Source organism: Mauremys reevesii, linkage group 3 (assembly GCF_016161935.1).
Source record: "Mauremys reevesii isolate NIE-2019 linkage group 3, ASM1616193v1, whole genome shotgun sequence".
In the NCBI taxonomy this organism is placed as follows: Eukaryota; Metazoa; Chordata; order Testudines; family Geoemydidae; genus Mauremys; species Mauremys reevesii.
Window position 1 is genome coordinate 9,664,778 of NC_052625.1, and position 16,872 is coordinate 9,681,649.

Here is a 16,872-nt window from a genome sequence, read left to right on the forward strand (position 1 = left end):
TGTGTAAAGTGCTTTGAGATCTATTGATGAGCAGTGCTATATAAGAGCTAGGTATTATTATTATGTATTACTCACAGAAGTAAAATTAAGCACATGCATGTTTGCAGGATTTTGGTGCCTATGAGTGTTGTAACAAAATTTTAAAAAATGTAAAAATGGTTGCATTTGCCTTCAGCTTTGCAGTGGATGCATGATAATTACTAGGTGTATGATAATTATTAAGTGTATTGGAGGTATAGCCCGAAAGCTACAAACTGAAAATTAGCCCCAAATCATGTAAAAATAACAAATGGAGGTGAGTTTGTAAGTCTTCCTCCTCCGGCTTTTAGTGTCCCCATGCTGTAGGTTATTGTTCCCATCAGAAATGATTTAAGACCGTTTTTGTTTTGTTTTGTTCCAGTTGCAAGGTGAACTGGATCAGGAATATCAAGACAAATTCAAAAGGCTCCCTCTGGAAATTCTGGAGTTTGTACAGGATGCCATGAAAGGGAAAATCAGTGAAGATGGAGACCACAGTTCTGCCACTTCCTCCCTGACATCTGAAAGTGGAAAACTGAACCATAAACCTTTGCAAAATGAAGAGGAAACAGAAGAAAATAATCCAGATAAAGTGTTTGATACTCCTTTTTAACTACCCATGCCAGCCCACAAGCAACAGCTATTGTGCCAGGGCATGCCACTCCCATGCTGCCCATTCTCTGTTTTCCTGTTGTGAGCTGCCACAGAACAGCTTCTGAATGCAGGAGGCATCTGTATTGAAGTGCACATTTTACAAAGAAACATTTTCTAAAGATATTGTGCAAAGGTCTTCATTCTCATTCTTCGGGTTTTTTTATTATACTAAAGCTTAGTGCAGTGAGAGCAAGGAATGAATGTGTTAATGCTCCCCCACCCCAATATACAATGCGTAATTTTCAGGCCATATGCACTTTTAAGATAGTTTAATGAAGACCAGAGTATTGTACACAGACAAATGTGCACCGATTTCCTTTTAAAGTGCCAGTGCAAAGCATCCCAAACTAATACTGATCTTACGGAATTGTATGACAATACTTAATCATTTTTGTTTCCTGCGTTCTAACTGCACCTTGACAGCTGTGTCATCATGTTACATTTGCACTGAAACATTTGATCCTTTTTAGCTTTGCAAGCACTGGTGGCTTGCTGTCTTGATATTATGTTTATCATATGGAGAGAAATACTGTATATTTGCTGCTGAAAAAAATCCTTCGTTGGAACGGTGGTGATTAGAGTAAGTTTAAAACCAAGAGTTGGACTTAGTCTGTGTAGAGAAAGAGTGTGTGTGTACTTTGTACATTTCTGTGAGTGCATATATGTTTGAGCATATATATATATATGTGCACACACACACATTATACATCCATATACACACACAGCATGTATGTATTTGCAGTCGGTCTGCTCTCATGGCAAAATGAAAAGTTTCAGGGATACGTGAATAGAAAACCTTTATAGATTGTAACCTCTGGGTTACAGTGATATTAAACAAACATTAAATCATAAGATTCTTTTCATGTTCTTGGTGTTGTAAATTGAAGTACATTTAGCAAATAAATTTGATATATATTTTGCAGACTTGAAAGTATTGATTTTAAGTATCATATTTTAAGCTTACTGAATTTAATAGGGTTATAAAAATGTTTAAAACTATAAGATTTGAACATTTAGGAACATCTTCCATCATTTTTAATTCTGCAGTTCAGTTTTACTAATGTCTGAAGTTTAAAAGCAGATTTAAAAACCCCACCCCTGTTATTTCAAATATCTGTTAATCCATATATCCGTACTTTAACATAAAAAAATGTACTGTATGATATGCATGAGAGAAATAAACTGCATATTTTCAGAAATCTATGTAAAAATAATTAGTAAGACTTTCTGAAAATCAGGATATTTGAAAAGAGAAAGAAAAATATTGTTCTCTGGCATCCCTATGAAAGAGGATATGGGGTATGATAATATATATGGCCTGATTCTCACTTACACTAAGGCCACTTCATATTGCTCCCATCATGTAAAGGAGTTTTAAAGTGAGCATAAATATAATTTACTTGTACTTTAAGGCCCCTTTATAGTACCAGAGCAGTGGAACCCTAAGTGAAAATGAGAAACAAGCTCACAATGTATAGATTTTCATACTTAGGCCACAGTCCTGCAAGCACTCCCATGAGTAACTTTATACACATGAATAATCCTATTGGATTCAATGAAACTACTCTGTGGATAATAATGCTCGCATACGTGTTTGCAGGATTTGGGCCTTAATTTGTATTTTTAAATACATAAATTTAAATGGTCTAATAGTAGCATAGCAAAGCATTTTAATAAATAATAGCAATTAAGTTACTTTACTTGCTTTCCCTCAGGATTTTAGTATTTTAAGTAACTTATTTTATTTAAATTTAAGCAATAAATACCGATCAAGCTTAAGTTTTGAGTTAAATACGATCTGTGTATATATATTATAAGTTCAAATCTTAGAAAACAAACAGTATTTTGATGTTTCTTTTTTAAACTTAGAGCAGGCAAACAGAAAAATTGCACATTCTTTGGAGATCGTATTTTGGATTAAACTATTCTGGTGGATGATGATTACACTAATTTCATGACCATAGAACTCAACAGTCTGACTTTCAGCTTGATTTTAGAAAAATCAGTCTACTTTTGCACTTTGAAGATTGGCATTAATCATTCGATAAAAACCTAGAATGGTAAATTTAATGCTGCATTTTATAAACTAAAAATTACCTAGGTTGTTGAAATTATAGAAAGGCTATACTAATAGCAGTGTTCACAACAATACTGAAGATCATTGCCTTAGGGTAAAAATCATGACTCCACTGAAGTTTATGGTAAAACTTCCAGGGACTTCAGGGTAGCCAGGGCTTCAACATTAGTCTTCAGATAGACTTGGGCAAATACAAATCAGCCTTTTATTTATATTTTACAAAGTTTATGGTTGGACTAAGTATACTATCAGTTGTAGTCATTTTACAGTATGTTTGTATTTGACCATTTACTGTACTCACATTTTTTATATCTGTACAGTGCTCCTTTTTGCAGTTGTCGGGTAGTGTGTAATACTGTACACCTTGCATTGTTCAGAGTATTACAGTGATACAGAGATCATTTAATATTCATATTACTTGAACTAAATAAGATAACGAAAAAAGGGTCATTATGATGTGCAAGTCTTGTGCCTTTTATGTATTTGCCTTGTTATGTGTTGAATGTGTAGAAATGCTGTACTGTGGACCTTTCTGTTGTATAGAATAGAACTCTCTATATTAAACTAGATTGTGCACTTCAGATATCTTTACACTACTGAGAATAGATTGGTTTGGGCAGTATAAGCAGAATTTTAAAAGTTCTAATGAAATGCCGGACATTTTGGATTTAACATGTTCATAATTATTTTAATTAATGCTCATGTATTAATTATTATCATGTATTCATTAAAAGATAACTAAAGGGACATTGCTTGCCTTTCTTTCAAATCAATGTTGCTCTTGTACATGGTATTAATGGCGTCTGTGATTGATTGGACTTTGGTGATTTGCTTTAAAAAAAAATAAGGAATATTTCAGTTAACATGTACATATTTTCGTTTCTCAATCTGATTGTTTCAGATGCATAATTCACATTTTTGTAAGAATTCTATGCAATTTTGTGGCATGATGTTTCTTCCATTTGTAATTTTATGTGCTTTCATCACAGATCCAAAGGACAAATAAACATTTTCTTAACACAAAACTGTTGCTATGTTTGTTTATTACAGGCTCAAAAATTTACTTCCAACTACCAAGCCCTTTGGTGACTAGACGGGTAATGGCATGAGAAGTAGGTAATGAATCTTCCCTGCGTGTTCTCAGTGCTCTCTTTACAGAGAGGAGAAAAGAAAATTGCACACACCAGAAAAATTATTTATTTGCCAAAGTTCAAAGCACATGAAAGAAACTGGGCTTCGTAATTGCCTCTCTAGAAAGAAAGTTATGATGTTACATGGCAAGTTTTTACAGAACAGTTATTACACGATTCAGTGATTTATTCTTCAGCTCAAGGTGTGTGTGTGTGTTACTTAAGCTAATTCCAAAAACTGCATGTGCAAGTTAAATGAGACTAGACTCCTTTTCTTTTACCCATAACTGTTTTTCAAATTATGTTAAAATGTATACTTATAAATGTTCATTTGCTAAGCCTTGCACTCAGATTTGAGAAGGGAATCCATTAATATGCATCATCCCCTTCTCTCTGTTATTTACCTTTACTGAATTTACTAAAAAAAAAAATAAATCTGGAAAAAAATATAAAAAATGTTATTTAATTAATTATTAAAAATAAAAAAAAGATACAATGCAAAGTAGCAAATGTGTGAAAAAGAAAGGTAGGGATAGGGCAGAGATAGATGTTATATAGAGCAAGGAGAGGAGAGAAGAGGAGGGGAAGAGAGACGAAGGGAAGAATGGAAGGGGGGAAGGGGGCAGGAAGGGGCAGAGAAAGAGGAAGAGAAGAAAGGGAGAGAGATAGAAGAAAGAGAAGGGAAAGGGGAGGGTGGGTGTGGGTGGGGTGTGTGAGCGAGTGCAGTGGGCAGGAGAGCAAAATGAAGGAAAAGGAGAGGAAGAAGGAAGAGATAAAGAAAAAAAGTAAAGTAAGCTGAGGTGGGGGGAGTCTAGAGGGTGAGGAGAGATGTGAGAGACAAAGCACAGAACCAGGTTGAGGCACAGTAGGGAGGTGGGGGGGAGGGAGGTAGGAGGAAGCATTGCCTGAGGAGAGGATAGGGAAAGGGAGGGAGGAGGGGAGGGGGGGGGAAAGGGAATAAGTGAAAGTGAGGTTGGGTAGAAGATGGGTAGTGGCGCACTACTATGCTAGGGTGGGGTGGGGTCTGGGATCGATCTAAGATCAGCTGAAAGCCAACGCTGATAGAAAGCGAATAGTCGGTGCTATCGAAGATCACTGATCGACGGCCATGCGCATCGGCATCATGTCAACCCCATGTCAACTCTCTTCCGCCCACTTGAGCTGCGTTTCGGGGAGTTCGGTAGAGCGGAGGGGATATATGATACGCGATATGGGCAGTGATACGCGAAGATCCCATCCCCGATTATCCCCCCCCGCCGCCGCGAGTAGAAAGGTGAAGAGAGAATAGAAAGTGGAGACGATGGGATGATAGATGGATGATGGGTGGAGATAGAAATAAGAAGGAGGGTTTAGAGGAAGGTATTCCTGGAAAAGGTCAGAAGAAAAGAAGAGAAAAAGAAAAGAGGGAAAGTAGGAGGAGAAGGAGAAGAAGGAGAAAAGAAGAAAGAAGAGGAAGGGGCAAGAAAAGGAAAGCAAACTGATCACACAAAAAAACATCAAGCACTATGGAGAGGAAATGGAAACAAAATTCTCATGAGAGTCCAAAAGGAACCAACATTCATTCTCTCTCCCAGTCCACCATGAAAAAATGAAACAGTCACACCCTCCCAAAAAATCTGTCTGTCTCTGCTTTTGAAATCTTACTATTAGATTTTCTTGGGGGGGACACTAGTTTCTTGGGCAGGAGCTGGGGGAAGGAGGGGTGGGGTGGTGTCAACTTGTTGGTTGGGGGGGGTTGTATTACCACCCACTTCTGTAGTTGACCTTACCACCCTGCACAGCAGAGACCAGTGGCTGAGACTGAGGGCAGCAGTGCATGCAGCAGTGGGCAGCTAAGGGGTGGTAAGGTCACCTGAGCATACCATGCTGCATACTGCTGGCTGCTGCTGCCCACAGCAGCCAGCCACTCCCACTGCCTCACCAGCCTCTGAAGGCACCCAGCCAGCCAGCAGCAGCAAGTAGGCAGCCGCCATGGCCACCCACCACCAAGGTGCCAATACCAGACCATGCCAGCCTTCCAGCCAAGTCAAGAGTGACAGGATGGAAGGAAGAGTGGCAAGTGGGTCATTATTGGTCAGCCACCAAAGAACCTACCTTATTGGTCCAGGCAAGAACCTACCCACCACACCAGCACAGCACATTCTTTTTTCTAGACTTAGAACTAACAGCAGCCTACTTTTTGTTTTTTAGTTATATTATAGAGGACTGAATGACTGTGAGGGAGAAAGGGGCTTGCCTGAAGGCTGAAAAGAAGAACTGGGCTGGAAAGAGAAGCCTGAAAGAGAAAGAAATAGATCTCTCCCAGATACTGAGATCCCTGGCTGATTACCCTTCCCAGATATACCACCACTGGACTGAGGCAGTTGATTGCACACCACTGATGGAGTCACAGGATTCTCAGCAAGGCTTTTTTTTTTTCCCCTTTGGAGCAGCGTTAAGGCTTTCTTTTTGGAAGAGATGCTGCAGAGAGCAGAGCAGAAGGAAATGCAATACCCACCAGGAAAATGGCCCAGCTGTAAAAAAGCTGCTGCCTCTGCAAAAATGGCCACTTTAGGAAGAAAGTCATTTTTTGGGGCAAAAAAAAAAAGGGTAACCTAACTAAGTAGTAGTTTTCAGTAAGTTAAGAAGTGATAGTAAGACCAGAGTAGAAGAGTGAGTGTTAGTAAGAGACAGGTAGTAGACTGTAAGTTAGCAAAGGTGGAAAGACAGCAAATGTAAGAAAAAAAAAATAGGGTAAAATCAGGATCAAATAAAAAAAAACAAAATCAGGACTGTCCCTATAAAATCGGGACATCTGGTCACTATATCCATATACCCACCCCTATGTTTGGTAAAGGATCTCTCTTACCCATTCTGGAATCTCTTAAATCATCTCTAGGATTTCATCATCTTGAAGAGAAATTTCAGGTTGGAAGAGAGCTGAAGAAAAATAAAGTCCATGTGATCTTCTTGGAAGGGAGAAGTCCAGAAAAAAAAGAGAAATCAAAAATCATAAAAAAATTGTGAAAAAAAAAAATGTGTGTGGCCATGTTTCAGTGGGAGGAGACATTGAACAAACAGGATTGTCTGCATCTCACAGTGGGTGTGGGTGGGGGGGTGCTCTTCTCTGTCAGAGACTAGCTGGAGCAGCTGGGAGGGTGTTAAGAAGGCAAGTGTGGCACAAACTATGCATGTTGTGAACAAATTGAACCGATGTGGCACAGAATATGAAAAGAAGAAATTGTAATTGCTTGTATACCAATGTTAGGAGGCTGGGTAACACCTACAAGAAGAACTGGAAGCTGATTGATTAGAAGACATTTGATACACGTAGTACTGAAACCTTGTGGGTGATTCACAAGGTTGAAATATTCAGGTATAACCTATTAAGGAAGGACAATGTGGGTAAAAGAGGTAGTGGGCAGCATTCTATAGCAAAGACAGCAGTGCCTTTTTTAGAGTTATTGAGAACTTGAGACTCACAGGAACCTGAATGCATATGGCTCCAAAGCTCAGGAGGTTGTACAGGTATGGATCTGTTGGCGATAAACCAGAGAAGAGGATGAATTACTCCGTAAGCATTTATCTTTAAAATGTGAATAGAAAAATTGTACTGTTAGGGGCTTCAGTTTGGGAACTAGATATTGGCAGTCACATGCTGCCGGTGTCAAAACATCACTAGTATTATAGATGATTTTCTAACAAAAAGGCTTGCACTCAACATGAGGTGACTCTATATTTGATGATTCAAAAGAGCTGATTTCCTAAAAGTGAGAAAAATTCTGAGCAAAATTGAGAGGAAAAATTTAGACAGCAATATATGACTAAATAGTGAGAGCTCTTCATGATATGTTTGTTAGATGGCCAAAATTAATCACTAGCCCCCAATCAAAAAGAAATTAGCCTTAGCTAAAGCACCTACTATTTCAGTGTTGAAGTGAAGGCAGCAAGTAAAATAAAGGAGGAAAAGGGAAATAGCAATCAATATAAAATTCAAAGTTACAACATGTAGAAAATTGATAAGGGACTCTAAAGACATCAGAGTAAAAAAATTCATAGCTGGGTGGGCCAGTGACAATAAGGAGTCTACATATATTAGTGTGATGGGGCGGACTAGGTCCGGAGGTCCCCTGCTGGAGGCCTCATGGCCCTGTGTCACCCCGCCCCAGAGGAGCAGATGAGACGTCCTCCAAGCAGCCTAGAGTGGCTGCAGGGGAAGCAGCCAATCAGAGGGGCTGATGGTGTGGCCAATCAGGGGCCAGAGGGCCATAGAAAAATAAGCAGCAGAGGCAGAGTAGTCAGTTGTTGCCTGGAGCTGGAAAAGAGAGGAGTGGGTTCCTGGCTGGCTGGAAGAACTGCAGGACCATGGACAGCTCAGTGTTGGCAGTACTGAGCCCAGGGAGGGCTGCTGAAGACGGGAGGAGCTAAGAAGGAACTCCTGCTTGGCCGTGGGGACTGACCTTGTAACCTAGCCAGACCAAGTAAGGGTACTGCGATGGGCCCTGTTGGGTTGTTATATAGGGCAGTGTTTCCTGGGAGGAAGCCTTGGTGGAAGGTGAAGACTATATACCCTGGAAGAAGTTTTTGTTCTGTTCCAGCTACAGTGTACATGACTTGGCTGGAAGGCTGAGTCACTGAAGAAACCAGCGGACAGGAGGGAGGCTCGTGAGCGGTGGGTGGCAACCCTGTTATTCTTAGGAACAAAAGAAATCCTAGCAATAGTATAGCCCATTACTAGCTGGAGATGGTAAAATTGTACCAATGATGCAGAAAAGAGTGAAATGTTCAATCAATATTTCCATTCTGTATTTGGAAACAAGCAGGGTGATGTAAACATTTTTAAATTGGCAGGCCCAGATACCTTGCCCCCAAGAGTCCTGAAAGAGCTGCATGAGAAGATCTCTGGCCCACTGATAGATTTTTTTAATAAATCTTGGAATGCCATGGAAATTACAGAAGGCAGGAAGAGTGCTAATCTTGTGCCAATCTTCAAAAAGGGGCATGTGTGATGACCAAGGTAACTATAGACCAGTTAGTCTGACATGAACCCTGAGCAAAATAACTGAAATGCTGATATGGGACTCAGTGAATTAATAAATCCTTAAAGGATAGGAATATTGAAAATCTGGATGATCAAATGTGACTTTACTTTTCTGAGACTTACAAGATTGGGTGACAAATGTGTGGTGAATGTGGGAAGTCTTGGTTCATAAAAAATATTACGAACTGTATAACTCTGTACCTATTAACTTTGTATTGGTATCTTTCCATGGGGCTGTGGAGGAGTGTCAATGTTCTCCATGGGACAAGGTAGATGTTTGAGACATAGAACCACTAGGCCTGACTGGACTTAGTGGATCATGACCACCTGAGGGGAGCAGAGAAGAATCCTATTTCCTCTCCTGTCCCTACAGCAGGGAGTCAAGATCACCATACAACCTGTGGTGAAAAGTATCTCAGTCATCAAGCCATAGCCTGTCAAGTCCATTGCCATAGATCAAAACTACAGACAGAGCACCCAGGCTAAGAAGGCTCTCATCTTCTAAGAGGCCTGGCTATAAACTACCGAATGGTCTTGGAGGCTGTCAATGATTTGCATAAGAGCATGTGACATCAAGGGGATGCTTCTTTGGGGCCTGGTGCTGTTGACTATTCAAGCCTGCTTCCCTGTCCTGTGGGGAAGGGCCAGACCTGCTCTTTCTAGGAAGAGACATTTACAGATAGGAAAAGCTGCATTTACTGTTTGACAAATACAAGTCCTGCTCTTCTTCTAATACTCTGCACCATGGCCCAAAATGCCCCCTTTGTCCTTAAGTAGGGTTGTTTTTTTTTCCCTTGAAATTCTTCCTCCCCCTGGTTGTTAGATAGCACGGCCATCAGTAAAAGAATTTATTAGCGCCCCCTACAGTCATTCTTCTGTGTGGGATGGAGTGGAACAAATGTACAGAAATCTGTAGAAACTAGCAGTGGGAGACATGTGGAGCAGAACAACAGATACTGTACTGTTATGACTGGGTGGTCATACCTAGTGGTCAGAGTCAGGCGCTGAGCCAGGGGTTGGAGTCAGAGGCAAGGGCCAGGGATCAAGAACCAGACAGGAAAGCAGGAAACAGGTGCTAGTCATGGAAGCAGGGATCAGGAATTAGTTGAGAAGGCAGGGTCTGATGGAAAAGCAAGACAGGAATTCACCCAATTACAGAGACACCTTCCTGTGCCTCCCTAAATATCCCAGTTGGTGGGGCTGGGTGCTTCTGCCAAGCAGGAGAACTATGGGCAGTGCCTCAGGTGGGCCAAGGGTTCCATTAACCACGTCACCCAGTAGTTACTAGTAAGCTACTGGATAGTGGCTGGGAGGCAAAGGTTCCCTGGAGACTGATAGACCTCAGTTCAAGACCCCTAGATCCTCAGATACAATGAATGGGGGTTTTTTTCCCCTACAAACCCTCCTTGCATAGCCAGCTCTTCTCCCTTCCCAGAACCTCTCTGTGGGAGGAATGGGGGCGGAGGAATGGACATCTCAAAGAAAGAGTGGTGGAGCCACAGAAGAATCACTCTAATTGGCATGGTCATTCTCCCTACACCAGCCAAATGTGTGTGTGACAAGGGAATATTAGTCAATGCTGCTTAAAGCAGCGTGACCCCCTCTTCCATGCTCTGCAACAACCAATATGGCTTGCAAAGGACAGATGTGCCATGACACATGTTGCCAATGCCATGGAGAGGTTGAAAGGAGTGCAAATGGCTGAGATCTATGAGGGACACCTTCCCCCGCCATGCAGGTTCAGAGGTAGTTTCATTCCCCTGGGTTTTTACAAAGGGGGCTGTTGGGGTCCCATGCTTTTCTTTCTCAGAAAGAAAGCAGCAAAGGCCAAATGTGGCAGCCAAATCATTCTCTGAATTATTTTGAGGCTTAAATTGTTGTACAGAGAAAAACAGATTGGGCTGCAGGGAGACTCAAGGAAATAATTGCACGAAAGGTGTCTTATGACCCATTTATAAACCAAGAGAAATATTGTAATGACAGAAGGCCAACATGGAATTCTGTGTGGGATAAGAGGCCCATGTCTTAGGTTAATCAGGGCTAAGATAACCAATTTTCAGTATGTAGTGTTAAGAGATAAAGGTGTCTCATATCAGCGTAGTGAACTTGGTTCTCTCTTGCTGAGCATGATGTGCACAAGTAGTTAAAGAGCTGGTGTTGCACGGATACTGACTTCTCTCTACCACAAGGTGAAATATATTTCTTGCGTCTGTAACCTTGCTGTGTTCAAGGTTACCTTTCTTACTCTGTGGCTGGTGAGAAACTGGGGGAACTTAACTCTCTGTTATATGAACTAGGTGGCAAGAGAATTTCTTTTCATACCTTCATGTGTCAGTTTTCTACAGTAGCATCAAGTATCTGTGGGAGGGAGTAGAGACCAATTCCTACCCTGTATCTGGACACTTTCGTGCCTTGGCTTCTCTGTAGTGAATCAGTCAAGCTTTAGCCTCTCAAATCACTGAGATCTGCTAGTATTTTTATAATAGCTTCATCTCTCCAAGTTAATTTCCAAAACTGAGACAATAAGGAAGAATCAGGTACCACCACCAGACTTGTGTACTATCAGGAGCCACCACTGTTGGGTGAGTGCCAGGCAGGACCCAACCCTCCCAGGGTGCAGGATCCGACTGAAACCACCCCAGGCTATTTACTGGGACACAATGGGCCATAAACATTTACAAATGGGTCCTGAGGCCAAAAAGGGTGAGAACCACCGCTCTATAGCATTTCTCCCATGCTGCAGAAGTCTGAGCTATTGCCATGCTCGGTTCCACATGGCTATTATGAAACAATCTGTGAAGTCAAGAATATTATTGTATCTGTCACTAATGACAAAACTACGATGATAGATCAGTACAATCCCTTCATTTCGAGACACCCCCCCCCAAATCCTCTTGGGTGCATTACTAATCTACGTGATGTTTCTGAGAATTAGATTTTTGCCTTTAGATGTCTAATCTAGCTGAAAGATCTGACAGAGGCTCAAGAGCATAAATTAATCCTGCCAATTGTAATTGCCATCTGATCTGCCTATTTTCAGATGGTTGGACAAGAATATATATGTGCTTGGCCAAATTAGGCCAAACCACACCATCTTTGAGAAATCCAGCATCATAAGCGTATATAACATGAATGCCTGGATCTCCAAATCTGCTAGGTGGTCAGAATATTGATGGATCAAATGAATCACTTAGCATACTCTTCAGAGAATTAGGGCCAGTTTTAGGGGGCTAGATAAATGATTGTCAGCATGACCCCAAACACAAGCTCCTGGGCTCAATAGAGGGGTAGCTGGGTTCCTTCTGATCTTAAACTGTATGAATCTATAGTGCAAGTAGGTATAACTTGCACAGTGGACAGGATTAAGGGTTGTGATGCTCAGGTCCTGCAGGAGACACTTTGGTAGTTAGACTTGCCCCTCTTTTTTCCCCTCCCTCCCCACACCAAAGCGTTCCCAAATCAAGCATCAAAATACCATGTTCTTGGCTTTAAAATAAGGAGGGTTTCGGGGGAGGGGGGGATTGTTGGTTTTTGTTTTAAGATCTGGGCATTCTTTTTCTTCTCTGTAGCTCTTAGAGGTCACATTCTCAAGCTTTTTCTGAAAACACAAGTCCTAGAAATTTTTTTTTTAAATGAAAGCGGACATTCTATCAATCACATGCCTCCAGAAGCTGGGGATCTGCAAGAATTACCAAGAATCATAACTCGTGACAATTTAGGTACCTAGATTGGTTTTCCGGCTACAATCTCTATCAACTAGAGGGTGTAAAATGAAGGAAACCTCTCTGCTTTATCCTATACTCTACTGCTGGATACTCTTCCAACTGTTTACCCTCTCCTCTCCACCATTCTCTTACACTTCCAGGGACCAAACCTGCTCCTACTGCAGAATTCCCATTGACTTGATTTCAGTGGGAGCAGGGCCAGGCCCACTCACATTAAATTATGTCAGTTTACCAGTGTGTCTCCTCTCCATTTAGCCCCCCAATATGGATATGCTTGGAGACTGAAGCCCTTTGCATTGTTTGTTTGGTTATTTGGTAATTCTGCTGCCATGAGGCCTACAGTACGGCAGGGATCGATGCTCTGAGATCGATCCACCTGCAGTCAATTTAGCAGGTCTAGTAAAGACCTGCCAAATTGACTGCAGATCGGTCTTCAGTCAATCCCTGTACTCTACCCTCAATGAGAAGAGTCAGGTAAGTCAACGGGAGAAAATCTCCCATCAACCAACACCCCCGTTTCCTCCCCACAATGTAGACCCCCACAGTAATTTAACCTAAGGTATGTCGATTCCAGCTACATTATTCATGCAGATGGAGTTACATAGCATAGCTCGACTTCTATGTCTGCAAGAGTGTAGACATAGAAATAGCTATAATCAATTACTCTTCTGTTCACAACTAGCATAAGGGTTTGATCCTCCAAACACTTACTCACATGAGTAGCCATACTGGAGTCTTCCGACACAACTTTAAACACATTTCTGCCAAGAGACCTGCTATCAATTCACTGCATATTCATTTGTACCAAAATATAGTAGAAATGGTTAAAAGAGCATTTTCATAATTTAACAGGTGAAATAATGAATATGCTATCTGCTATAGCGAGTAAAAACTACTTAAATTGCTGCTCAGACTGCATAGTGTCCATTACCATTTGGCATGTATGGTTGCATTTCTGCACAGATAGCAGGTAAATATATGCAACCTAGAGAGGATTGGTTATCCCATACGTCTTCCTCTTACTGCTGGCAGCTGAAGAAAAGTGTGGGGGGAGGGCGGAAGGGAGCTGAGACTGAGCTCTTGAGGAAAACTTTCCTCATTTGTAAAGGACACAGCATGGCCCTGATTCATAGAACTGGTGGAAATATTTCTGACTAAACAAAATTTCATCCAACTATGTTATTTGAGCCACAACATTCCATAGAGAAGTATTAATTTTGACAAAGTTTAACTGGGAATGGTTTTGAGGTCCAGGGTTTTCTGGTCTCTTCTGACCAAAGGAGGAGAGAGACCAAACCAAATCGAAAAGGTCAGGTTTTTTCCATCTGAAAACCACCATTTTGACACACATCTGTTTCAGAAAAACATTCCAAAGGCTTTCTTTTCATTCCATAATTGAATGAAAACAAACTGTGAAACCTCAAGTTGCCACAAAATGGAACTGTCATCCTCCAGACAGCTCTAATAGATAGTAGTAATGAGAAAACACTGGTGTATTCCCATACACCACCACACCATTAAATAAAGTATCTAGTGGGTAGGTGGTTGGCAGTCCAGCTCCTCCATATTCTAGTTTAGAGGAAGGCAAACTTTTTGGCCTGAGGGCCGCATTGGGGTTCGTAAATTTGTATGGAGGGCCGGTTAGGGGAGGGGGGGTCGTGGCCCAGCCCCAACCTCCTATCTTCCCCCTCTGGGATTCCTACCCCGTCCAACCCCCCGCCCCATTTCCTGACAGCCCCTCTGGAACCCCTGCCCCATCAACACCCTCACAGCTCCCTGTCCCCTGACTGCCCCCAGACCCCCACTTCCCCATCCAACCCCTCCTCTCATTCCTGAGACCCCTGCCCCATCTCCCTGTCCCCTGAATGCCCCCTGCTGCCCCATCCAACCCCCATCCTTCCTGACTGCCCCTGGAATCCCTGCCCCATTCAACCCCCTGTTCCCCCCCCAACCACCATCCACACCCTCTGACCACCACCCCAAACTCCCCTGCTCTCTAGCCAACCCTCCGTGCCCCCTTACCGTGCTGCCTGGAGCACCGGTGGCTGGCGGCGCTACAGCTGCACTGCCTGGCTGGAGCCGGGCCACACTGCTGCTGCTACCATGCAGCACAGAGCACCGGGTCAGGCCAGGCTCTGCAGCTGTGCTGCCCCAGGAGCTCACAGCCCCGCCACCCAGAGCATTGCACCGGTGGCGGAGCAAGCTGAGGATGCGGGAGTGGGGTGACAGCAGGGGAGAGGCCGGGGGCCAGCTTGGGGGCCAGGCAGGACAGTCCCATGAGCCAGATGTGGCCCGTAGGCCGTAGTTTGCCCACCCCTGTTCTAGTTCTACCAACACTGCAGAAAGGTTCTAGATGCAGGCTTGTGTGGCTGGCCTCTAGGCTTCAGAGCCAGCATTCCAGGGCCAGGCCCAACCACAGCTTCCAAGCGCTGTCTACACAACTATTGTTACAGCTCTGGTATGACCCTCGCTAGCCTGAGTCGTTGACCCAGGTTACGAGGCTCACTCCCTAACTGTGTAGATGTATCCTTTGACTCCAGTATGGCTACTCATGTGAGTAAGTGTTTGGAGGCTCAAACCCTTATGCTAGTTGTGAACAGAAGAGTAATTGATTATAGCTATTTCAGGCCAAAAAGAATCCATGTTCTCTTTCCCTCCTGAATTCCCAATGGGGGGAGTGATAGCTCAGTGGTTTGAGCATTAGTCTGTTTAAACCCAGGGTTGTGAGTTCAGTCATTGAGGGGGCCACTTAGAGATCTGGGGCTAAATTAGTACTTGGTCCTGGCAGGGGACTGGACTCAATGACCTTTTCAGGGTCCCATCCAGTTCTGAGATTGGGGGTGTGTGTATATATATAAAAAATATTTGGTTGAGATTTACTCTGCAAATATCAAGCAGTTTACCAGTGGCAATGAAATAACTTCCATCCATTAAAAGTGTTATAGCTAAGTAAACAACCAGCCTCACAATCATGTTAAGTGACGTGACTGAGATGGCTCTTGGGTCAGTTGTCAGTGGGCTGATGGATGTAGAGAGATGTTTATGAAAGACTGTGATTTGGAGATTCTTCCTCATAAGGGACAGTATTGTGAGTGTGGGAATTTGGAGATGTGCCCTGTTGGAGGCAGAGTTGGGAACACCGGATGGCTGTGTGCAGAAGCTCTCTGATTTGTTTTGTTAATGTTTGTTACTTTCTCATTCACTGGTTTGTTATTGTGACAGGGCAAGGCCAGATGGCTATAGGAAAGTAGTGAGAAACAGGTATATTAGCCCCAGGCTAAACAAATCCCTGTTACCATGGTAACCAAATGGCAGTTGCTCCAGGTCAATTAAAAAGCAACAGATTGTCCTGTGGCACCTTATAGACTAACAGACGTATTGGAGCATGAGCTTTCGTGGGTGAATACTCGCTTTGTCAGAAGCATATTCACCCACAAAAGCTTATGTTCCAATATGTGTTAGTCTATAAAGTGCCACAGGACTCTTTTTCGCTTTTTACTGATCCAGACTAACACGGCTCCCCCTCTGATACAGGTTAATCAAGATACCTGGGCTCAGTTAAGATCCTTCTAGAAAGCAGTGGAGACAGCTAGGTTGATTGGGACACCTGAAGCCAATCAAGGGCTGGCTGGAACTAGTTAAAAGCCTCCCAGTTACCGGCATACATCAGGAATTACAGGAGGAAGCCACACTGCTGGAGAAACTAGGCAATACAAACCCTATCAGGCACAAGGAAGGTGGCCCCGAGGTAATGGTGATAGTAGATGTTGAGGAAGTGTGGGACTGCTGCGGGGAAGTGGCCCAGGAAACCGTACCCATCCTGTTTCCAAAAGTCAGCTACCAATAGCTGTTACTATTAGGGTGCTGGAGCCCAGAGTAGAGGGCAGGCCCCAACTCCCCTCACTCTCCCCGATTAATCACAGAGACTGCGTGAGGGAGGGCTGCTTCTTCCCATCTCCCTTGCTGGCTTGATGAAAATGGCTTCTAGAGAGAGAAGGGCCACAGTGAGCCTCTGAGACTAGGGTAACCCCGCAGGAAGTGTGGGCCCCACACTTCCAAGGTCAGAGCTTTGTCACATTATTTAATGACCCCCAAGATCATTACAGTGGACATGTGGCTATATATTCTGGCAGAAAGATTGAACTGAAATGTGTGGCAGCTGTTATCCATGAGGAAACAAAATTAAGGGGATATCACAGCTTAGCAACCTTAACTCTTTCATTTTCTTCCAGGGACATGTAAACCGAT

The 16,872-nt window shown here is 42.8% G+C and overlaps 2 protein-coding genes across 4 annotated transcripts in view; both read left to right on the forward strand.

Moving 5' to 3' along the window:
• PLCB1 (phospholipase C beta 1) overlaps positions 1-3,743 on the forward strand; it is a 627,028-nt gene extending 623,285 nt beyond the window's left edge. For 2 of the 3 annotated variants that reach the window (XM_039531330.1, XM_039531331.1), the window contains one exon: positions 401-523. Coding sequence is in view for 1 of the 3 variants with exons in the window: in XM_039531329.1 (XP_039387263.1) it covers positions 401-631 (231 nt within the window). In the remaining 2 variants the exon portion in view is untranslated. Of the gene's footprint in view, positions 1-400 lie in introns of all 3 variants that reach the window. The other variant, XM_039531329.1, reaches the window with a different exon arrangement.
• A 4,394-nt stretch (positions 3,744-8,137) lies between these two features.
• The window catches only part of PLCB4 (phospholipase C beta 4), a 407,328-nt gene continuing 398,593 nt past the window's right edge, over positions 8,138-16,872 (forward strand). Inside the window, exons 1-2 of the mRNA XM_039530679.1 lie at positions 8,138-8,339; positions 8,710-8,875. The gene's annotated coding sequence lies outside the window, so the exon portion shown is untranslated. The remainder of the gene's footprint in view (positions 8,340-8,709; positions 8,876-16,872) is intronic.